This window comes from Anser cygnoides, chromosome 1 (genome assembly GCF_040182565.1).
Source record: "Anser cygnoides isolate HZ-2024a breed goose chromosome 1, Taihu_goose_T2T_genome, whole genome shotgun sequence".
NCBI lineage: Eukaryota > Metazoa > Chordata > Aves > Anseriformes > Anatidae > Anser > Anser cygnoides.
Window position 1 is genome coordinate 40,207,019 of NC_089873.1, and position 25,215 is coordinate 40,232,233.

General features: G+C 38.0%; 1 protein-coding gene across 3 annotated transcripts in view; it reads left to right on the forward strand.

Annotated features, from left to right (window-relative positions):
• Positions 1–25,215, forward strand: part of TRHDE (thyrotropin releasing hormone degrading enzyme) — a 211,060-nt gene that overhangs the window by 148,141 nt on the left and 37,704 nt on the right. For all 3 annotated transcript variants that reach the window (XM_066993097.1, XM_066993102.1, XM_013197875.3), the window contains 3 exons: positions 7,603–7,691; positions 16,060–16,193; positions 16,292–16,347. In XM_066993097.1, the coding sequence (XP_066849198.1) occupies positions 7,603–7,691; positions 16,060–16,193; positions 16,292–16,347 (279 nt within the window). The remainder of the gene's footprint in view (positions 1–7,602; positions 7,692–16,059; positions 16,194–16,291; positions 16,348–25,215) is intronic.

Here is a 25,215-nt window from a genome sequence, read left to right on the forward strand (position 1 = left end):
TTCTCATCTTGTATTTGTCTTTCCTACAAAGTTAGTGATATCTTCCCTTCCTATCTGCCTTCATCTGTGCTGACAGAGTTCTTGGAATCCCTTGACACTCCGCTGCGGTGTAGGAGGTGTAATGCTTGTGTGAGTGGGAATAAATTTTTTTCTGTTGTGTTGTGCCTCTGGGCACAGCCTGAAATTACTTTGCTGGCACATATTAAATCTAATGAAATCTCTGTTTTTTTTTTTTCAGTCTTGTGAGAATGATATTCACAACATGATTTTGTCATCAGCTCCTTATCCATTAAACAGAACTAACACTCTGTAGAATCACACTTAATAAAGTATGTGATTTCCTGTGATATTCACACAAGCTTCCCCTGGAACTTGAAATACTCTTTACTGAATGAGATACTATACTATATGACAACCTGGGAAAATCTCTATGATGCTTTTAAATTGTCTTTCCCAACACTATCTGTCTAGAAAGTATGTTTTACAAAATTTTACCCTGGCACCGCTGAATTCTGCTTTACGTATAATTTCTTTCTATGTACAGAAGCTCAAAGCTGTTATGCTGTTGAACAACTTTCACTTGTTTCCCACTTACCACCTTACCACTGCTTGCGCTCTCACCCTAGGAATAAATGCCTCCAGGTATCACAGCAACAAGGCTTGTAATTTCATAGATTAGTTGAATGCACTTTCAGGTTTTCTGTAAACAATTTATCTTTGAACCATCCATTTTCTTAGTATTCAAAGTCCACTGAAAACTGAGGCCTTCTTTTGCATTGCTAGCAGGAAGAGCAATAGTCTTGGCAAGTAGAAGAAATGAGAGATTTCTACTCTCTTTTTACTGTCCTCATTTAGTGTCCGAACTTCACACTATCCTTTAGTTAGATCACAAGTTACCAACTCAGCACTGCTCACCCAAGCATCTTGTCTTTGTGTACATGAAACCTGAGCATTCTCCATTCTGGAGGGCTGAGAACAGGAAACTAATGCCAAGGTGACCTTGCTCCTCTTTTCCTCAGCTTCAGCCACTCTGGATGTACCACTTCTTTCTTTAACTGAAGTGACAAGGTAAGCATTTTGGATATTAAGATCTGGTGGTTAAAACAAGGAGAGAGGAGTCTTAACAGGGCAGTTACTCTTGGATTTTCTTTTTAACCTTTTTACTCCTAAATTATTTTTATGCCTTGCTTTATCTCTGTGTCAAATAGCTTTAATCATATCCTTCAGCCTTAGATCTTTATGTTCTCAAAATACTTTACAAAGATTAGTAAGTGGTGCAGATGAGCAAAAAATGGATTCCCATCCCACAGAAATTTTCAGCATATCAAAACATTTCCCTGTGCTGATCAGGACAAAAAATGAAGCAAAAATTGGGGAAAAAATGGTTTAGAGAATTCATTTCAATTCTGTCATTTCAGTATCTTACATTTCAGTTTCAATTTAACTTGCCCCTTTAATTAACTTGTATTTCAAGCCAAGATTCATTTTGAATCAGCAAACTGGAAGCTTTTATTTAAAATAGTAATTATAACATGTTTCAGCAGTGTCTAAAACTATGCTGAAGTTCTATTTCTCTTGAAATGCTTAGTTTCAAAAATTTTGCTGTTTTCAGTTAAAAATGTAAAAATTTCTTTTGGAAAACTCCTATTTACTTATGAAAGGTGTAGTTATCAACACTGAGCAGATGGAGAGGCCAGTTCAGTTATGTGTGCAGGTAACTGATGCCGTTGGAGGTGCCCTGAGATATTTTGTTTGATGTTCTGCTGCCACTACACGGGCAGGGCCATCCATACGTGCTGTGCCATATCTCACAGCCCCTGGAAAATGTCTCAAGTACCCCTCAGAAGTTCATCTGATGCCACAACTGAATTTAGTCCAGAGAAACTAAGTCACAGCAAAGTGATGGCTGAGATTTCATAAGTGCCAGCTGGTGGGAGATACATTATTTCTGCTTTACCAACCTAAGATAATTTGGACAACTCAAAATTCTGTTTCTCAGCCTAGTAAAGCATTGGAAGGTACATAGAGCTTTTGGTGTTCAGCTTTTGGTGTTGGAGTCTACAACTTCCTCACGAGGGGGAGTGGAGAGGCAGGTGACCCATTTTCCAGAATCACCAGTGATAGGACCCATGGGAACAGTGTTAAGCTGACGCAGGGGAAGTTTAGGCTGGACATCAGGAAGAGGTTCTTCACCGAGAGGGTGGTCGCACACTGGAACAGGCTCCTCAGTGAAGTAGTCACTGCACCAAGCCTGTCTGAATTGAAGAAGAGTTTGGACTGTGCACTTAGTCACATGGTCTAAAATTTTGAGCACACCTGTGCGGTGACAGGAGTTGGACTTGACGATCCTTATGGGTCCCTTAAGATTAAAGATTAAGATTAAAGAAATATCCCTCAATGCTGGCTGACGATGATAAAATGACAGATCAAGCTTAATGTTGGTAAATGTACAGATGATGCACATGGGGAAAACAGTCCTAACTTAGATGCTTAATGATGGGTTCTGAAGAAACTATTCTCTCTCAGGAAGGAAATCTGGAAGTTGTGGTAGGCACCGTCAAGCAAGTAAATAAAACTGTAGTAATTACTAGGAAATAAGTGTATAAGTAGCATAAAAGAGACAAGTATTACACCACACTGATACAATCCGTTGTAGACGTGCCTTCAAAACACTGAGGGCAGGTCTGGCTTTCTAAACTGGAAAAGAGTATAATAGACAGAAAAAATAAAGAGGCGGTCAACAAAAAGGACTAAGTATAGGTGCTATATATAGAACAGCAGGATAGACTGAGTCTTTAACCCAGAAAAAGAGGCTTTAGGGAAATACAATAGAGGTCTGTAAAAGCCCGAGGAGAGAGGGATGTGGTTGTTCACTTCCTCTTCCATTCAAAAAGCAGGTTGGTTAAATTCTACTGTAGTATTTTAGCCACATACAAAGTTCTGTCACTTTACATGAAGCAATCATATTACTTGTATATTCTGAATATTGAGCAGATTTCTTCATTGTTCTTTGAGCATTGTTCTTCATTGTTCTTTGAGTTCTTGTCATTACTAGGAACAGCTGAACTTCCTTGTTTAGCTTTGAGTCCAGGGAAGTCAGGGGAAATGTCACTGCAAAAATGCATTCACTACAGGCAGTGGGTGGAAGCAAGTTACTAGGAAGATTAATCTTGAAAATGTATGGGCTTACATCCCAGCAAAAATGTTCATTAATGTGAATAAGTAGTTGAAGAGGTGTACAAAATATGGAACTCCAGGAACCTTGCCTTTTCTTCTTTAATGATCTGAGATCTTTGTTTCGTCAGCAGAAAAAAACTCTCCTTTTTCGACTTTTCATAGCTCTTTACAAAGAAGGAAATGAATTGTTTGACTGAAAATCCAAAGTTTCTACAACATAACTGTTCATCACAGACGGTCACAAATATGATCATTTTCCGAGTGAGATAAAGTACCTCAATACTGCCTATGTAGTCATAATGTAAGGCTTAAGACAAAAAAAAAATCTATGTAATCTGAGCAGAGCATAATTAGCTAGCTTCTGATATTACACGCACCTTGGCAGCTGCAAGATTGGATTACTATATCAAACAAGTCACTCTGAATTATTCTGTTCGCTGAATGGAAATACTAGCACATTTTGGTATTATACATTGGTGTGATGCTACCAAACATACAAAAGGCAGTAATACATTCTGTTTAATTGTGGATGTTATCCTACATCAACCTTTATACTACCTTTCAACAGCATCCTCCTCTCCTACAACTCTTTGTCTATAACAGAACAGTATTATGTACAACACAGTTTGTATTTACCGTATCTATTCTAATTTTAAATGTCCCTCTCCTCATCCTCAGAGGTGGATCCTTAATTTCCTGAAATAGTCCTGAACTTCTCAGAATTTAGGTGGTCTGCCATGGGTTCCCTGTTAAGGTGGTCGAGTTTGTATCCAGAGGGACATAATGTGCTGATGCCTCCGAGGCTCTGCAGCATCTCAGGCAGATTGGACGCAGTTTCTTATTTACACTACACCCAGGGGCTGAGTGTGCTGCCTTAACAGGCATTCAATTCTTGCAGACATACTTTTGAGTATAGGGGGACCACATGGTTTCTTCCAGTCCCACTGACTCAAGACTAAGAATCTCTTCACTGGAATTGGTTTGTCAGATCAGGCAGCAGATAGCCAGATGGAACAGTGTTCTTTTTTCCCCTGGTCAGACATATACAGAGAGCACCCTGGTGGTACTTCCAGAATGTAAAAGAATAATCAAAAGATGTTTACTAGTTCCAGACGAAACAGGAGGAGAAAAGGCAAGTGGGCCTCTTCTCTCTTTCATCTTTAAAGTAGAAAAGTGCAAATAGAAATCTGCAAAAAGGTTTGCTTCTTCCTAGTCATATCTGGAGAACATAGTCCATGAAGATCATTCAAAGATGGTGTATAGAAGTCATCCTAACAAAAGGGCTTGGCAGGTGAGCCAGATACGTCTCTGTCACATAAATAAAAAAGCAATGGCTTCTTCTGTAACAGCAGTAGAAGTTTCACTGAGAATGAAAGTGATTGGAAGGTGAAAACAGGTAAACATGCAGAGCACAACATTAAAAGTAGGAAAAATTGATTTTTGGAGATGTTCTTTGAAAGGAAACCTGTGTTTCATCTGGTAAAGCAATAACCAAGATGAAATGTGGAGGTTCTGGAGAATGCCAGGAACATTAGCAGGTCTCAAATGTTATGAAAGTTAAATCTACTAACACTAATCTTCCTAACCAAATCATACATGTTTTCTGAGGATGTGTAGTTTGTGTGACTCCTGTTCTGTAGCAAAATCACTTTTCAGAGAAGGATCTTATTTCCATGGGAGTTACCTTAATTGGAAGTGACATATTAATATGAGGTAATACAATATTCTTTTCCATACAGAGATTGCAGTGTATAAAATCCATCTTTTTATGAAGTTCCTTCTCAAAATGATGAGTGTCCATGTATATGATCATACACATGTATCTGTATATGTTTATATATGTTTAAATCAGCAATGTAGGCAACTCAGTATCTTTTATTTTGTAGTATAAATTTTTCAGTAGGCGTCGATCTCAAGAGTCATAAAAATACCATGCCAATACAGTTCTTCCAATTTTTTCATAAACCAAAGTTCCTTTCAAATATGTACTAACTTTGTGCTTAATTTTGCCACATTTTTCTCAATCATCATCTATCTTTTTCATTTTGGAGAGCTGACTGTTTAGAATTGAGTGTGCTTTTAAAGATAGTATATTGCCTAGAAGTATTTTTGAACAGACTCTTCTTATACTGGTAGGTGTCTAGTAAAGTATAAGCTACTTAAGAGAGTAGTGAATATTCTCTGGTGCCTCAATTTGCAGCATCTCCTGACAGCCCTCACTTGTTGAACCCTGAAGTTATTGCCACTGTAACAGGAGTAGCAGAGCAGAATATGCGTTTTCACCTCATTAGTGTAGCTCACAGTCCAGAATATTAGTTGGGGTAACAATGAAGCTAACTTTATGTGAGGACCCCAGAATGAGAACTGGAGAAGCAAATACATCAGTGGACATCCTCTTCTGCTGGTGGTGCTATGGAAGGTGGTAACCTCCAGCACAAGGAATGGGAAGGCAGTAGCATCTTCAGATGCTGCAGCTTAATTATCCAAAAAGTGTCTGCCAGAGCATGTGCTTATCTGAAATGTGTCTTTGGTGCATCAGTGTATCTATTAATTTTCCTAGTGTGTCATGATACCAGTCAGTATTCAGACAATCCAAAGTCACATGGGACTTTTTTCTTCTCCCATATGGCAATAAATGCCATGTTTTCTTTCCAATGTCACTCATAGCTCTTTCAGCTGTGCAGTTTTCCAAATATCTCCCCCTCTCTGCTGAATCACTGCTGCGTGGAAAACTGTTTCTCAACATGTACAGTCCAGTTTTGTGTGCTGCAAAAGCCTGTGCTTGAGGAGTCAGGTATCAGGGTGCAGCAAGGGGTGGCTGTTTGTGAAGGGCTCTTTGCCAGGACCCCTGCATGGCAGCAGCAAAGGCCCAGGGGTGGCAGCCAGGCTCAGCCCAGAGTCCAGATCCCCAGGCAAGTCCACAGTGATGAGGCCAGGCTGGGATGCCACACTGACCCTGAGCCTTGGCAGCCAAACCTCCCAGAGCAGGGCTGCTCTCAGGGCATGTACATTGAGCGTGCAGAATTGCCCATGTGTGGAAGTATTTGTTGGATTTGGACTTTGAAATAATAGAAGCAAATAATCCTTGTCTTATTGATGAAATCTGTGAGAGAACAGAAATTGCTGTAGTAGTTTACTGTTTCTGAATCCGCACAGAGAGCGTTCTGGGGTGCGTGTTGCATGATGCGTGTGATTTCCAGTGCCGAACAACAGATGTGCTCCCAGGCACAACCCTTGCAAGCCAACATACGCTGGCTCTGGTTATGGCACATTTGGTAGTGTTCACAGTTCACTGGAGCAGGCTTCTGAATAAGCAGAAGTGAGCAAACTTAATTTTTTTGGGTATCATAGGCTAGTTCTGCAATGCTGCGTACTGGCAAGGGAGAAGCTGATGTAGATGTCAAGAACTTGCCCCCACTCATCCTTGTGCCATTTTGATTACGTCAGTCTAAAATGATATACTTATTTGGTATCTAAGTGATTATGTACAGTGATATTTGAGCTGGGACCATTCTCTTGCCATGCTGCCTTGCTTAAAGCACATGTGCTCCCCAAAGGGACCACCTGTACCATAACGGGGTGCTTCCCCTAGGTGTGCAGAATGAGATGGCAGGCCTGTGAGGGAGGTGTTTATTCTTTCACCAGCTAGTGAAATGGTATTCTGGGGAGTTGAGGAGTAGAGATAATGATGAAGGCACGCAAGAGTTCCTCCTTTCCATCTGCTCTAAGAGATTGACTTCATACAGTCGATTTCTGTTTGCTGAGATAAAAATGTTGTAAAAATCTTAGGAAAATTATAACATTTATTCCAAATGAGAAACAATTTGTGATACTCTAGAAGAAAGTTGTGGTCTGATTATACTAGCTTATCTCCAAATCCACATGTAGCACATTTTGTCCAGTTTGCAAAACATATCAATGATAAAAAATGTTTCAAAAAAGTGGAGAATCCATCCCATTCACTTTGGTTTTATAAAACAGCAGCTATGAAAGCCTGTCATAGCTTTTTAAGAAGTTGCTAAAAGTGTGTGTTATTTTTAAACTTTGGAGTCCCTATAAATCAAAGCATGTTTTACCTGGAGGTTCTCTCTTTCTAAGTAAACATACTGAATGCTCTTTCTGTGGGAAATCATTATTTCCTCTTCTGTGAAGTATTTTGTTAAATTAGGAAAACCTTGCAAAAAGTCCTCATATGACGATAGTGTGTGAAAAATGTAAAATATCTTTTTTTTTTAGATTAATTACTTTTTCTTTGTTTTACTGCTAATAGCAAATGCATTTCAAAATCGAAATAACTTGTTAGAATCCACATCTTTATGCTGCTACTGAAATTGTGTTTTGATTTCTTTGACATGATCCCTGATTGCTGTGAGAAGAATCAGTTCAGTATTTTTGTTCTTAGATTCCCCCTCCTTTGTCTTGCAGCTACTTGTGGCAGATTCCATTAACAATTGCAGTAGGAAATACGAGCCACATCTCATCAGAGGCAATTATATGGGTGTCTAACAAATCAGGTAAAAATAAACTTTCCTCCCAGTGGAATCTTATAAAGCATACTTGTGTTTTCCTCAACTGTTTCTTTGGAATTGATCCTAGATAATTGTTTAGTTGCTCTGCACCCAGTGTTAGCTACTTGAAATGAATTACAAAAGGAAGGGTCGGGAAGGGAGGGAGGAGGAATGAAGGATAAGCAGCAAGCAAGAAGATTTATAATTATCACAGACATTACAGTATAATGAAAAGCTTTTACATAGAAATGTGTACCTAAGTGCTAAGTGTTTTGTATTTAGCAACGTATATCAAATTACTGATGAATGTAATTCAATTTATTGATTTATAAAAGTTAAATGTAATATTTTTGTAGCAAAGCATCTGATGAGTATGACTTAGTAAATGCAAATTATTTATAATTCTGGCATTTTGTAATTCCAATCCACAATCTAAACCAGGGCTAAGAAATGTTTACTGCCATTTAAAAGTTTTCTTATTGATCTGTCAAAGTATTAGTTATCCCTATTAGATAAGCAGATACTGGACTTTGAAATTTTATTATTCTGCTTACCACTTATTCTCTCCCTTCTCAATTCTTACATGATCATAAGAGCTATTGTCCTGAGAACAGCTAGGGCTGGATACCAGTGTTTTTTTTAAAAAAGGAATCTCAACATAGAAATTTCATGAAATTTCCCTATTTCCTTAGCAGTTCATGCAACATCAACTGACAGTTTTGGACTGGAATTGAAGTGGATGAGGAAAAAAATGTGGAGACTTAAATAAAATGAATATAAGGATGGGAAAAGAAGGTGCCATGCATCCCCTTGACACATGGGCTGTAGCGGCAGAAGTGACCCCTTCTTGTAAAATTTAAGGGGTGTAGAGATTCCCCCCTGACAGAAATTTAACTGGAGAGAGGAATGAGTCAAACCTGTCTGTGTCTGTGTTTTTCCATTTTTTTTCTCTTTTGTAAGTCACCAAAAGGTAATAGTTTGATAGAGCTTAGCAAACAGCAGAAGCAGAAATGATTGGTATAAGATCAGTGGAAATCTGAGTAAATGAACTTTCTAGTACTTGAAGGTACCTGTTCCTTCATCCTGATCACTTGCAGCCCATCGGAATGTAGGATGTTTTATGCTGCTCCCATGTTGTGATGGTCTAAAAATGTGCCTGGCACCAGGGTGCTTTTCATACCTGGGAAACATACCCTAGTCAGAGCACACTAAGATGCTGTCTCACTTTGCAGAAGTGATATTGCATTGGCCATACTTTTTAATATTAACACCTCAGGAATACTTGAAAACCTCTTTGAGCTTTCACAGTCTGCCTTAATGACCTGCTCCACTCTTGTCCTTTAGGGCTTGATTGAACTCTCATTGAAGTTAACAGAAAGATTCCCATTGACTTCAGAGAGAGTTGATCTCAACTCATCTCATCTCATTAGGTTGTACATGTGTGCCTCCTTCCCTTCACTCCTGCCTTGAAAGTTCAGTATATCACTATTATCTGCACAGTTGCTTCCTCATTGCCTTTTACTTGCAGAGCATTGTGGAGGAACAACACCATAAAACCACTACCCACTCTTTTAAGATCTGCTACACCTATTGGAATGCCTTCAAAAATCAGCGAATTAATGATGGCCAGTGTGAGCAATGATTTTGGGGTTACTGTTATGTAGAAATTAAAGAGGAACCTTTCTGAATCATGAGTTTCCTGTGTAGAGAATCAATGCCACTGTGATCTATTGTCATTATCTTTGTTCTTCCTCATTACTTTCTCAATCACTCACTTGCTATGTCTCGTTAAAATGAGACTGTAAACTTATGAGTACATCAAGGATGCTCTCTTGCTTCTGTTTATTGTTGTCTAACTCATTTGGATAATTCCTCAGCATACAAAAATCGGTAAGAAAAGCCCTAGATTTGCTTAATATCTGATTCATTGTGTATGCTGTTATGTACTGGGGCTGCTGTAGATGTTTCTGTGATAGTTCTAGAGATTTCTGCAGCTTGTATGTTAGTTTCCAGGAGATCTGAAAGGGACTCTGAGACTGGAAAGGGCAGTTTCCAGGACTGATTTGTGTGGGCAGGAAGAATCATGAAGAGTTCCTGTTGTGACAAGGACACATGCTTCAGTGTTGTCTCAGGGAGTAGTCAGAGAACAGCTCTGTAAGCTGGAGATGAAACAAACTATACCTGAGGATGTTTGGAAAATTGGAATCAATTACATTGCTCTTCAAGTGAGAGAAATTGAATGCAGATACTCAAATCAAATTTATCTGACTTTCTTCAAGATTCAGAATTGTAAGAGAAATGAAAAGATACCTGAACAGTGAAGGCTCAAGTCACTTAGCTTAGGCATTGTGGAAATTATTAGTGTGACGAACTTCTGCTCTGTCATAGATCCAGGGCTGGTTTCTGTTTCTTCTAGATAAGTGGCCTCTTTTATGGTCTCTGTAATGATGAATGAACACAATGTCCCCAGTGTTTTGGATCAGCCTCAAACCAATAGCAGGTAAATAGTCAAGGATCTGCTTTGATCTTAGTCCACCCCTACAAGACAGCTGCTCTGCAAGGCTTCTGCAGAGAAGTTGGTGACTGCTGTTGTCTAAGAGTACTAAGTATGGAAGCACAGTCCTACCCATCACATTTCTACAGATCCAGGAGAAGCATAGACAGTGGCCTTAACCTCAAGTGAAGAGGTTTAGCTGCTATCTGTTTCAAATAGGTGAGCAAAGCTGTGGAAAAAAGCATATTTGCTGTTCCCTGGTCATGAGTGTGCTGGCACTCAGGCTCCAGGTAGGAAATATGATCCAGAAGATGCTGCTAAACTGACTGAAGCAGTTTTACAGTCTGCCTTACTGCCACTTCCATCCTCACCTCCTCTACCTTGACTGATTTGTTTTGTCCCGGAGAAGTACGCCTCTGATGGAACTCTCCGCCTCTGGTAAAGTGGATCATTTAGACTCCTCTTAGTATCTGCACAGGATTGCCAGGAGATGGGGAAAATAAAGTTCAGCAGGGCAATTGCCTTCCAATTAGCAAAACTCAATTTACTGTATCATGCCACCTCCAATTAGATAATCTCTGTTTTAGCTGTAAGCCCCTTAGTCTGGTTTTCCTCCATGGTGCTACAAAGAAGACACGCTGCTTCCAAGATGGGGTTTGATGACTGTCCATAGGGTAATAGAGTAGTGTAAAAATAATACTTTATTTGTTTATTTGTTTAATCATTTTATGCTGAGAGTTGGACAGCTGCTGAACTTGACTTGCATTATTTCCACACTCCCTTGTTTTTTCTTTCAAAAATGGGAGGAAGGGAAGTGACGTGAGGTAAAAGAAATTAATAGGTCCTGTTTTATAACTTCAGCCAGCCATGATCAGGAGCAGGGATACAAGATCTACAATCTTGGCACAATTTTGGTAGGGTGAGGCAAAATTACTCCTTTTATCCCAGCAGCTGAGCAAAAATCCTAACAGGAAAATGCTATTTACACTTGTGTAATGTCACCTTAGATGTTAGCTGTTCCACCATATAGGAATGCTAAGGAATGGAAGGATACTCTGAGGAAAGACTAAGTGTATCAGAACATGATCATATTTGCTGATATGATAAATTTACTGTAGTGTTCACAATACCAAAACATTTTTTCAACATGGAGCTAAGGCAACTGGGCACATGAGATGGAAATAGTTTTTCCTTCTGGTTTGCCTTCTCCCTGTATGAGAAGATATTGGAAAAAGTTTTGCAGTATTTAGCTAAAACCAGTATCTTTTCACAAAATAATATGACTGTGATGAAATTCCTCATGGAACATTTTCTTGGTCAGGAAATTTTCTCTTGCTGCTCTTGGCATGAAATTGTGTTCGTCTCATGCAGTTCTTTTTACAGGAAAATGGAGTCAGTTCTACCAACAGTGATTCCACCAGCATAAACCAATTTCCCAGTGTGCTAGGGGTTGCGTAAAATGAAAAGTTAAACGAAAATAACAACTGTGAGTCTGAACACTTGAAGTGGTAGTAGAACTGTCTGTAGCCCACGCTTTTGTCAGCACTGGAATAGTTTCTTGCAGAGGGTTGCCCTTCACCCAGACCTGCCTTGCAAGGTGGTCATGTTGCTGTGTGGAGGAGCAAGCTTCCATCATTCCTGCAGGTTTTGATGGAGTGGAAGTTGCAGGAGAGCTGTGAGAGCTCAAACTTCAAGCCACTTGCAGTTAGCACCAGCTGGAGGATTGTCTCACACTTCTAGAGCAGAGAAAATGAGAACCAGACCCTGACTGTTTTTTTTTTTTTTTATTTCAAAACAAGTGTTGTAAAAATTAACCATTTCCTCCTAAATGTTTTCTATATTTATGTGGCAAAACTGGGAGTTTCAGAACAGTGTTAATTTCTGAGGTATCCAAGCAAAACATGACCATGGAAAAACCCTTTTTGATGGAAGAAGATTTAAAAAAAAACACCCTTTAATCTCAAATGCAACTGTGTATATATTTTAGAGTGAATTTTAAAAGGTGAATCAGAACCATCAAAGGTAGATTTCTTCCCAAATGAAATCTTTATTGTTGTTTAGAAAGTCGTGAATGGTTTAATATAGGGTTTGACACTGAATGACTACCTTTTCCCTAACTATAATACTTTAAATGGGAAACTAATAAATGTGTTTGTGATAAGTAGAGAAATTGCACAGGTGTATAGAAATTTTCAGAGCTATAATCACCAAGAGAAATAATTTCTTTTATAAGAAGGCATGAGGATCGACAGATTCAAACATAAAATTCCAGTAAATTATAGAGAACTACGTGGAGCACATGCATCTAACAGTCCCTTAAAATAACCACCTGCTTATATGAGCTGGAAAGGCATGAATGATTCCTGTCCTCTATTTCAGGAGAAGGTCAACACATGAATGGTCTTATCGAAAAATAATAGCATGGGGTCATGGTTGGATTTAAACTGACCAAAACAGCCATAGTGCCATCAGGCTTTGAAATGATACTGTTCTCTCTTAAAGCAGTATGTAGTGGAGGAGTTCCACAGCTGTTATTTATAAGATAGGCTATTTTAAAGTTTTCATATTTGACTGGCAAGTATCATCCAGTACTGTATTAAAACATAAGTAATTTCCTCACTGCAGAGATCAAAAAAATACAAATAGTCAAACGAGAAAAAGTTATGTGTACTTGTTTCTTTTATTAGATCTGGTCTTGAAAATTTCTATTTAATGTATTTTTTTTTTCCCCAGATATTTTTTAATGTGTGCTCATAGCCCATTTGGTAGGTTTTTAGTTGTTGTAGAGGTGCAACGATTAATCTGATATAAGTAGCTACGTTCAGCTATGGTGGCATTTAAGAGCTAGTTTGCAGAAGAAATAACATAAGCAGAAAGCAGTGCTACATTAACACAGCAGGTTCTGCTGTGTACAAGCAGTCTCTTCCTGACCCCACAAAACTCCTGAAGACCCAGGGAAATTCTAAAAGTTGTTGTTTCCCTCCACAGCCTCTCCTAGTTACAGAAGTGGATATTTTTTCTGTTGCTTTTAAGAAATCCAAGAGATTGATTCAGAGTATAGCTGAGATTTAGCAGTGACAGGCTGTATTCACAGCACCACGCTGAGTAAATTAAATAGGATAGAGTAGATCTAGATGCAAATTCTTTCTCCTCTCCCTGTTTTACAGCAGGTATTTGAACTCAAGCCCTTCTAAGAAAGTGCTTTTAGCACTATGGTGTAAGTTGTTACGATTTTTTACAGTATGTCTGAAAAACACGTTTTTCTTTGAATAAGATAATTGAATGTACACAGGAATCAGATTTGATTCTTCTCTGTGTAGGCTGGACATGAGCAACTGGTGATTCAGCTTTCAGGGCCAGTGAAAAAACTATTTAAACAGAGAAACAACCTCAGTAGAACAGTCTAACAGAAGTTGCTTAGGACTGAGAGGCAGCCCACCGTTTAACAAACCTCCGTGGAAGGAAGGACGTTCGGTGTTAAAATTATGTTCCAAATCAAGTTGTGGGAATGCTGGAAATCAGGATTCTGCAGGGCTACAGACTAAATTCTGAGCTGGAGAGACATCTGTTTGGATGTAGGTGTCCTTGTACTTCTGGAAGGCTGAGATTAGCCACAGCCTGGCATATCTCCTTAATGAGCTGGTCCAGGTCCTCATCCAGGTCCTCATACAGTTTGATCGCCTTGTACCTTTCACTTTTAACTACCTATGTCTCTCCACCTAACACTTTGCTTACCTTTTTCAAGGCTGGGAATCAGGCAGAGTTGTAGGACTTAGTTCTGTTTTTTCTTTTCTTTTCTTCTTTTCTTTTCTTTTCTTTTCTTTTCTTTTCTTTTCTTTTCTTTTCTTTTCTTTTCTTTTCTTTTCTTTTCTTTTCTTTTCTTTTCTTTTCTTTTCTTTTCTTTTCTTTTCTTTTCTTTTCTTTTCTTTTCTTTTCTTTTCTTTTCTTTTCTTTTCTTTTCTTTTCTTTTCTTTTCTTTTCTTTTCTTTTCTTTTCTTTTCTTTTCTTTTCTTTTCTTTTCTTTTCTTTTCTTTTCTTTTCTTTTCTTTTCTTTTCTTTTCTTTTCTTTTCTCTTTTCTCTTTTCTCTTCTCTTCTCTTCTCTTCTCTTCTCTTCTCTTCTCTTCTCTTCTCTTCTCTCTTCTCTTTCTCTTCTCTTCTCTTCTCTTCTCTTCTCTTCTCTTCTCTTCTCTTCTCTTCTCTTCTCTTCTCTTCTCTTCTCTTCTCTTCTCTTCTCTTCTCTTCTCTTCTCTTCTCTTCTCTTCTCTTTCTTTTCTCTTTTTTCTCTTTTTTCTCTTTTTTTTTTTTTTTTTTTTTTTTCTTTTTTTTCTTTTTTCCACAGTCCTATTTCTGCATATAAAGGACATGTCAGTACTTAATCAAAGATAACTAATACAGTGGTCTGTATGTTTTTTTATCAATCATTTACATAATTAGTCTGAGTCGGTGCAAGTCAATTAGACAAACCCTAAAAGAACGGTAAAAATTTAATCAAATAGCCAACAACTGAGTTATTTTAGGCTTAATATTTCTAAGAAGGGAACTTTTAAGAGATTTTAATGTCAGAGCTACCTAGGTGAGAAGACGACTTTCTTTTTTAATCCTTCAGCTTTTTATCTGAATTCATGTGCATAAAGCAGCTCTATGACTTTAAAGATAAACACATAATTAGGTGTTTTTAGGATTGTATCTCACTGCTTTTCGTATTCTTTGCACCTTAAGACTGCAGTTATTTCTGTGTTTGCTAGAGATATTTAGTCAAGGGAGAAGCATAACTTTTATCTATAGTTCTAGTCATCTATTATTTCCTCAGAAATTACTTTTTTACAAGAAAGGCTGTAAACAAATCCATTTCTCTAGTAAGTCTAGGAACTAGATGGTGTATGTGAATTGTTAAGACCATATTGTTAACTTGTTTTTTTCCATTTGTTACTTTCAAAGAATTCAAGCATACCAAACAATTTCCTGTTGGAATTACATTTAAAACAAATATGGCATATTTCTTTTTTATTTTTAAAATACATGAGGAGCATAAATATGTCAAGAGCATAAACACTGGTTTTACTATAGTAGAAAAAACATTGCTGAATTTTTAGAGTTCTCTCTCATAATCAGTTATGTCAGAATAATTTGCTAAATTGAAGGATTATTCAGGAAACATATAAGCCTGATGCTTCATTCTATGATGATTCTTCCCATAGTGAAAAAAGCATGTGCTGTGTGTTCCAGGTGTTTTTGTTGTTGGAATCCCTACTTCTGTGAATAGTGATGGACTGGCTGACTTCTAGCTTGTACAAATACTGGAATAAATTCATACTTTCAGCCCCTAAGTGCTTACGTAAAAAGAGGGGAAAGAGGAAAAATGAGTTAGTTGATACAAGGTTAATAGGTATAGTTCTAGAGGAGAGCAGTGGTTAGTAGCTTGTAACTCTATAACTGGAAATACTTTAATTTAAAATCCAGTAACAGAAGCTTTATTGACTACATGCAGAAACACTTAAGATTTTTTATTTATTTATTTATTTTGAATCACAGGTTCAGTTTTCTTTCTGTAGCAAATCCGTTGAATAATAGAATTGTACTTTGATAAAGCTGCTGTAGCAGGGCCAGCGTCAGGGTACCAGACTTAAACGGGCACTTGGATAAATGCTATTAGCTGCAAAAAGACCCTTGGAGTTCTTTGTGGATAAAAGGTCTCAGTAGAAGCCTCAGCTGGTGTTTCTACATAAAACAGATAAAGAAAAATATTAATTAACCCCACTGCTTTTGTTAGTCTTTGAATCAATTTTACTACCTTTCTGCAGAAAGAATTTAACAAATATGTTTTTAGAATTTTTAAATTCAAAACCAAGTCCCATTCCTATGCTGTTCTTTGTTTCCAGAACACCACAGAATTCCTGCTTTGGAAGAGGCAAGTTGGTTGCTGGGGAACATCAACCAGACTGGCTACTTTAGAGTTAATTATGATGTTAGGAATTGGAGGCTGCTAATTAATCAACTAACAAGGAACCATGAGGTAAGTTCCTCTTCTCAGCCCTAAAATCAGCTTTTATATGTGAACGTTCACTATTTCATCACCCTAAATGATTCCATTTTTCTGGTTGCTCCTCATAGGTTATCTCTGTCAGTAATCGAGCAGGCTTGATCGATGATGCATTCAATCTAGCCAGGTATGTTTGCCTGAAGATAATTTATCTTCAAATACATTATTGCAACAACTCATACAATCATTAGCTCAGCAGCTGAGTGCATTTTGAAGTTAAATATGTTTTAAACACACTTTAGTTCTCCTCCCTCGCCTTTTTTTGTATGGTGCATAAACACGGTCTGTAGCACACTCTTGATCAATAATTGCCATAGGGTATTTCCGAGTCTAGAGAGGTCTGATCAATTTTGCAGCAAGTTCAATTTAACACTTTGGAGGTAAATAATCTTTTTCCACTTTCTTTAATGAACAAGGAATGTTTTTTTTCCTTCTGTTTCTCCCTAAAGCACCCATTCTCTCCTCCTCCCCTTCCAGCCCAACCCCTCCCCCCCCCCCCCCCCCCCCCCCCCGTTTTTTTTTTCTAAGCATGCCTTGTGCTGTATTTTATTTGTGATGGAAGGCACCTTCAAGCTTCAGGATTTTTTTTTGCCCTGACTTATGCTGTTATATCATTTTTCCAATATCCTTCTTTTCTTGTAGTCTGCTGGAACAGACTCTTTTTCCACATGACGTTTTTCACACAGAATGTAAAGTCAGAGTTCTGTTGACCATTTCTGGAATTTATACAGCTTTTTGTGTTTTATTATGACCAGAGTTATGTAATTAACATGTATAGTGCTGGTTAGGTAATGCCTTCTTTATGAATTGAGACAATGAAATCATTCCTGTTTTGAAGTCAATACATCCAATATGTTGGTAGTCAAAGTGAAGAATGAAAAGAAAGTAGTGGAACTTTTCAAATTTTGAGATTGTTGAGGTCCCTGGGAACACTGCATCAGTAAAACACTATAATGTCAAAGGCTGTGTGAAAAGAATTCCTGATGTTACTGGCTTTTCCGTTTGCTAACGTATTTATAGGCATATTTGAGCAGGGGCTTGCAAGAATTGGCAGTACTGAGGTACATTTCACTAGAAATGGTCACCAGAGATTTTTTGAGATTCAGGCACAATGTCACGCAGAAATTATGGCTCAGTGATTTTCCAGCTTCACTGCAGTAAAAAACAGTTTTGTGCCCTACCACTCTGTTCCTGCTGCCTGTGCTAGCCTGAATATATGACATAAACTAGTAATTAGCCCTTACTTAATAGCCCAGAGATGTAGTAGAGAAGGAGGTATGACAGGGAGAGGAAGAGCCCCCTTTTGCTTTTTGCACTGCCTTTCACTCTTGCCTTGTATCCTCTTCCCATTGGCAATGTTACAGAGTTATAAATAGGTTATCATTTCAGTGGACCGTGACCCATGTACTTCTTGGCTAGTAGAATACTGCAGAATATTCTGAAATACCTAGACTATTGGAAGAACTAATACATATTCAGTCGGGTAACAGTCTGTTCCTTTTTTTTTTTTTTTTTTTGGCACCTCAGAGATGCTTTATGTCTAATAAAACTGAAATAATTTGCAGTTATGCAAAATCAGTATGTGGCTTTCTTCTTTCTCCATGAACTGAATGCAGTCATATGTGGCTTGACTTTAGAGAAAATCTAGGCATTGAAAAAAGCTGTTTCTTAAGCTGATTCCTGTAGGTAGGTGTTTTTCTTCTGAGTCAGTACTGAGCCACTGCTCTAGGATGTATTCCTCATAAAGCATAAAGGCAAGGTCTTGATTAAAGGCCCAACCTGCATAGTCTGGCCAAATTTTTCTACCTAAAAAACACCCAGACATTAGAATAAGAAACATGTTTTCAAACATAGTTTCCAAAGCAGTTTTATGGATATTGGATCCTGCTGCTTTTTCACAGGTAACTATGCCGGAACACTGAGTTTTTTTGCAAAATTTCATGTTGTAAAAACTTGACTTTCTTCTATTAATGGTGAACTGCAGTGGATGGCTACTGCATTTGTTACTCATACACCATGGAAAAAAGTAGTTGAGCTAAATATTTACGCTGTGAACCCATTCGTATATGTAGATACTACATAAGCAGAAATATTCTTCTAAAGGGGATGCACAGATAGGTTCCTGCTTCTTTTAAACTTCTGACTCTGGTTAGTAGTACTGTCTTGAATATATGCCTTACAAGCAGGTCTGTGTGTGACAGATTTGGTTGAAGGAGAGATCTAGAGAAGCAGAAAAGCATATTTGCAAATAGATTTATAGTTAGTATTCAAAGAATAGCAATAAGATATGTGGACTTGACTAAAAGTGGTAGATAGGGTATACTGTTATCTTTTTTTTTTTTTTACTTCATCTATCATCTTTCTATAGAAATAATAATAATAAAAAAGTAACTATACTTAAGTATAGTTATGTTTAAGATACTCTAATTGGCTGGCTAGCTGTATGGTACCTTTCTAAGAAGTGTTTGGCATTTTTTTTCTTTTCATTTCCTCTCTCCCAGGCAAAGACAGACCAGGAGTAGACCTACTTCTTTCTCTGCTCCTTTACCATGAGCAGTACTAGAGAAGCATTGAGAGTCTGTTAGAAGAGGAGTGTTTTGGGGCAGACCTTGGGAGCAGAGCACCTGAACTTCTGGGTGTATGAAAGTGCATGTGAAAGCTCTTGTGGGGACAAGCCGTGGAGTCGCACGCTGATGCTGCAGTACAGCACAGCAGCTCTGCTGTGACAGATGCACAGCAGCATCCCAAAAACAAGCTCTGAGGGCTATCAAAATGACACAGAACCTTTCAGTTTCCTCAAAAAGTCCATGTTCAAAAGGCCACCATTAGCCTAAAGGCAGCCTAGCTTTCCCCTCTTGGCTGCAAAGCACAGTTCAGAAAATCGCTTCGCTTTTTGTCAGAGCAGTACTACGCTTTGCATGTTACTAGCCTTGTGGATGTAGCGCTGATTCTATCTCATATCCAAGGCACAGAATGCGTTTCTCCCTCCCAGTATAATGTTACATGGTGGGGAGATTAAAAACAGGCAATTGTCTCTGACTGCTACATGAGAAAAGGTGAGTAACCTTATTGACCAGTCACAGAGGTAGTAATTGGTAGTTTAGACTGACTTCAGAGAAGACTGGCTGTTTTAAAGCGTAGTTGTGTCCTCTGATGTGGTCCCTAGTGGTACTGATGGGTTATCATCTTTTCTACCACTATAAACGTACGTGTTGAGGGAGAGAACTGTGGAATACATACTTTTATTTTAACCCCTACATATTATTTTCAGTAATAAAATAATGCATAAATGACTTAAATCCACACTTGTCCTTTTAAAAACAATTTCCAACATAAGCAGTTCTTGTTGCTGTATTAAATAGACTGTATTTCTTCAAAATGCCCCATCCTTCATAGAGATTTCTGAAGTACTCCCTAGTGTGTTGTTCAACTTGATACAGATAATGTCCATTCCACAGCAGAAAGGTTTGACTCAATTCTTCCAATGTCCTAATATGGTAAGTCTTGATATGATATTCCTATATATTAATGTTAATTGATTTTGTTTCTGAAACAAGTACAGATCTTATTTTTAGTAAAATTTTATAACATTGAGATCTGGAGAAAGCTGAAAGAATATAATTTATTTTGGAGATTTTATTCTTCCAAAATGTTTGCTATCCTTTTATTGTCCAGCATAATGATTTCTCAAAAATAAACATAAATGAATCGTTACCTCCAAGGAATACATTAAGCTCTATAATTTCCTAAACTTTTGACCATTTTATATGTAAATATATTCCTTCTTCTTTCTTGGTGCATTTTGGTTCCATAAAATTAATCAAGCAGGGTTGAGCAGAATAATAACAATAAAAGAAAGCTGCAGTTTGCCCACTGTGTTTGAATTCTCACAAGCTTGTTTGTTTTTCAGATTTTTAAACATAATTCTGTTCTCAGCTCTAGTACGTGCATACACCCTGCGGATCCAGAGTGCTGTAGCCTTGGCAGTAACATAGCTTATGGAAATACATTCCCAAAATTCTTGAACAAGAACAGAACCTTGGTGCTCTCTCTTCCCTTCTTGAAGATCCTTTATCTATTTAGAATGTTTTGTAAAGGATTTCAGAACAATTTGAAATAAAGTTGATTGTAGTAAATGGGATGTATTGATGGTAGACTGATAAAGAGAAGATGAATGGAACTGTGTATCTCTTCTAAGCTTTAATAAAGGTAGTTCAGAGAGCTCCAATAAATAGTGTCACAGGAAATAAGAAAGATCCTACAGTTTCTCGAGAGTGTGAATAATGTTGTCAGCTTCTCCCGTCTTTCTCATTCCTTGGGGCAGGGTGTTAGTGAATATGTGAGGTGGAATGCTTCACACTTTATTTTAGGTGTCCCAAAGGTAGACCTGTAGATCTGAGCTTGTCTCCTTGCATGGCACTGACAGATAATGGAGACAAATGCACTCCCAACCTCTCAAAGCCACATAACATGGGATAAGATAAATTACCCTCTTCTGGTTAGCAGTCTTGTGTCACCCCTAGTTCTTCCTTACTGGGCTCTAAATCTTCATATTCATCACCACTCATTAAACAGGTTAAATTAATCCAATATTACGTCAAAGAAATACGCCTGGTTTGTATTCAGTGTTAATCAGTATTGAATCAGATGATTAGATGTGATTGTGGATACTTATTTTACTCTCATCTAAAACAGTTATTGCTCGTTCCTGTTCTGGAAGAATCCATCTGTTATGTCTCTTGAACACTAACGTATATCTAATACCCCTTGTTTTTGCCTCTGCCATAGGCACTTACTGTGTTAAGGTGATAGCTGCTTGGTCTGCATGCCAGTTTCTCAGAAACAAGATTTTGATGCAGACATTCTTCCTTGCTGTTGATCATTATCTTGCCTTCTGTTCTACCATTGAAGAGGTGGAGTTCTTTGGATGCTCAGATTTTCATGACAGTTCCCTTTTGAGTCATGGGCCTAATGACGGTGTGGAACATGCCAAGACGAAACCCATTGGATACACATTAACAAAGGCCAAAGATAAAATCTGACAGTAGATTTTGCATATTTCACCGCCGTATTTCTTAACTGGATTCATGAGAAATCATAGAATCATTAAGGTTGGAAAAGATCTTCAAGATCACCTAGTCCAACTGTCCACCTACCACTAATATTGGAATATCGGCTACCATGACCATGTCCCTAAGTACCACATCTACCCTTTCCTTAGACACCCCGGGGATGGTGACTCCACCACTTTCCTGGGCAACCCGTTCCAATGCCTAAATACCCTTTCTGAGAAGAAAATTTTCCTAATATCTGTTCTATAACCTTCCCTGGCACCAAGGTCAGGCTGACAGGCCTGTAGGTGCCCTGGATTCTCCTTACGACCTTTCTTATCAATGGGTGTCACACTAGCAAGTTTCCAGTCATCTGGGACGTCTCTGATTGACCAGGACTGTTGATAGAAGGTGGAAAGCAGCTCTGCAATCATGTCTGGCAGCTGAAGTGAAGTGGTGTTCTTAAATATATGTTCTTCTGCTCCAGGGATGCTTCTGTGTCCACATAAGTCTTTGTTGCTTCTTCGTGGCATTCAGTTCTGTGAGCCTGCTTTGGAAACCAGAGAATAGGAGAGAAAGTCTGGAATGCAGTGGAAAACATAGCTCAGTATCTCTATGACAGTCACACCAATACATGGTGTGACTGACAGTGACTCGGTCTTTGAGGAAGTGGGTGGGAGGATTAGTAGACCTGAGGGAAGACGGTTCTTACGGGCAGCAAAGGAAACAGCCTGGCCATTTTGCAGTGCTGTCTGTTTCCTATCACAGATTAGGGGAGAGAAGATGCTGTAGTCTACAGATTAAGATTTTTTAAGGACAGCAAAACCTGTCCCTTTAACTTCACAAATACAGAGAGCTACGTCAGAAATAAGCAATGACAAAAGCATACCTTCAGAATTATCTATGAACTAAGCAGCTTCCTTCTTCAGAAGGCTTTCATGAAAGTTCCTCTCTCTCAGAATTTCATTCAGCAGGCCAAAATCAGGAGCCTGGTGCAGGTATGTGATGAGTTATAGTAATTGTTTTCCTTCCTCTAATCAGTTCTTGACTTGCTTCTTTCCAAATTCTGAGTTCTGCTGACTCTAGAAAGCCAAAGTCTGAGGGTAAGGGGAAAGGCAGTGTCAACCTACCTTTTGATACATAAATTCAGATTCTTTCCCTGCTTTTGCTTCAGATTTCTTCCCCTGCACTTAGTAGACTTTTTAATGTCCAGAATGTTCTCTCAGCACCAGTGCATCCCTGAAATGTCTTGTACAATTTGCTTCACTGCTCTTAACTACACAACAGAATCAGATGCACAAATGATACATAACTCCAATAGCAAGAATTGATTTTTCGCATGCTTACTGTCAAGAGTCACTTTAATTCTTCTTTTATGAACATATGCAAACATAAGCTGAAACGTGTATCTCCATGTAAAGCAGATATCAAGGCTGTGCTATGTCACAGAACATATGGACCGACATACAGCATATGGAATGAATGATGGCTACCTTAAAATATTTGTGGCTTCTATTTCCTTTAAAAAAGGCGCAGCTGCTATGGCCCATTGAGAGAGTATTTATGTCAAAGAAAATACAACAACTCTTGTAGGAAGCAGTATCTAAATCAATTGCTTGTGCGTCGAACCACCACCACAATTTGTGACAGTGAAAAAGAGTTTCTGTGGCATCTGCTGAAATAATTTTGATGAGGCCTCATTTATTAAAATAGTAAATCTATACCACTATTAATCAAGCATGATATAAACTATCGATCTAATACTCACTCCATTAACTAGTACTCAGAGGCACTAATTAAGGCAGCTGCTTAGCATATCTGTTTTTTGTATATGTTGAATTATCAGCAAATGCTACGAGGAGTAATAATGAGGGTTGGGGTTAAACTGCACAGTTTATTCATTTAAATGGACACTATATGAATGTTGGGTTTATGAATAAGCCAAGTCAAACAAGGTCAACAACCCTGGATATGGCTGCTGAAATTTGGAAACATTTTGAAGTACAGCAATTAGGCCAGATGAGAACTCTCACTCTTGTTGCTACTTATTATCTAGACCCAGCATTTTAAATGGGGCCTTGAATACCTTGACTTTTCCTGACATTACAAAACACAGGACTTCAAGTAACACAATCAATTGTAACATGGAACCAATTATCCTAGATATGTTGGAAGACTTCAAATGCTACAATAAATGAAATCTTAACCTCTGGAGAAGGAAAACTACAATGAACATCACTTCAGCTCCATGGTTTAATTTTAATATGCACATATTTGCACCAGCAACTTCAAGAAAAAAATCCTCATATTTATCTGTAATAATTTTGGATATTATATGGAAGCATAAAAATTAGAGGTTTAATTACAGGATAACCAGAGTTGTGAGTCCCACTGCCCAGCAATTGCTTCAGTGTAAATGGTGATAATCCCCCTGCTGTTTTTTGGCACCTGTACTGTCAGTGGTTCAAATGGGGTTATTGATCTTTGCTACCAGAATTTGGCTTTTGATGTCGAGAAATAAGATCAGCTAGTAGTTAGAGAAGTGATGTTGCCACGAGTAGCTGAATGGTCAGGTGTTTTTGCCTGAATGTCAATACTCCACACCTGGGAGTTAAAGAATAAGGAGAGGGTTGGTTTGGGTTTGTTGTTGTTGTTTTTTGGGCTTTTTTAGGAAAGGAAAAGGAAAAGGAAAAGGAAAAGGAAAAGGAAAAGGAAAGGAAAGGAAAGGAAAGGAAAGGAAAGGAAAGGAAAGGAAAGGAAAGGAAAGGAAAGGAAAGGAAAGGAAAGGAAAGGAAAGGAAAGGAAAGGAAAGGAAAGGAAAGGAAAGGAAAGGAAAGGAAAGGAGGGAGGGAGATATGAACAAGTATAGTGCTTAATAATAAACTCAATTCTGACTTTGCTCAAACATATTCTTATGGACCTCATTGCTCATTGAAAACTTAAGGAGTAGAAGGGCTGTTTCATTCTGCCCCTCCCAAAAAATCATCACGAAAGAAAATAAATAATAATTTTAATAACTGAGTTATGTGAAATTGACCTCTACTAGCCCCTGAAATACATTCAGATTGCACCAGTTAATTTGAGTGGCTCACTTCTCCAAAATCAGTTTGGCAATGATGAAAAACATGACATTACCCAACTTAATTTTAAACAGTAATATCATTCCTTTTCATCTTGCACTCTTCCTCTGTTTTAATTCCTTTTTTTTTTTTTTTTCACCCCATATTGGAAAGAAGAGGAAAGGAGAGATACTAAACCCAGTTTAAGGAAAATTTTTGTTGTATTTTTACCAGTTTTTAAAGGTTTGGGTGTTGGGGTTTTTTTTTTTTCCTCTTTTTTAACAGAGGTGATTAATTAAAATTAACATTAGCCTTTGCTTATTTGGCAACTCTAAATCTATGCAAGATAATTTAAACCATGTGATTACTCTGATAATTGCAATGAATTCGAACTGTTCTATGAAGGATGCTTAAAATGCTCTTGTGTGGAGCTAAATGTCACTTGAAGAGTCCTCAGATATTTTGCATGTAAGAAAACATAATAATAAGCATGCTTCACTTAAAACTGTCATACTCTCTGAATCCTTTGATGTTGGAGAGGTTGAATGCTGATTAAATTTAGCACTTAAAATGGGCTTGTTAGCCAAATGGTCCTGTTATACTTATCAAAATGCAGATGTGCATTCCTGTAATAGTTATGTGGAAGTCTACAGCTGTTACAAATAATAGTGCCTCCATTAAGTCACACTGGATGTCTTAGAAAAGCAGAGTCTTTGTCTGGACCTAAGTCAGCCCAACTTTGAGAGTGGAAGATGAGGTAGACCAGGCTTTTACACTCAAGTTCCCTGAGACTTCGTTACAGATTGCTCATTAGCCTTCTATGAGAAAGCATTATTTTTCCAGCTTTCTTTCCTGAATATGCATGGCAGGCATCTTAAGTTTTTA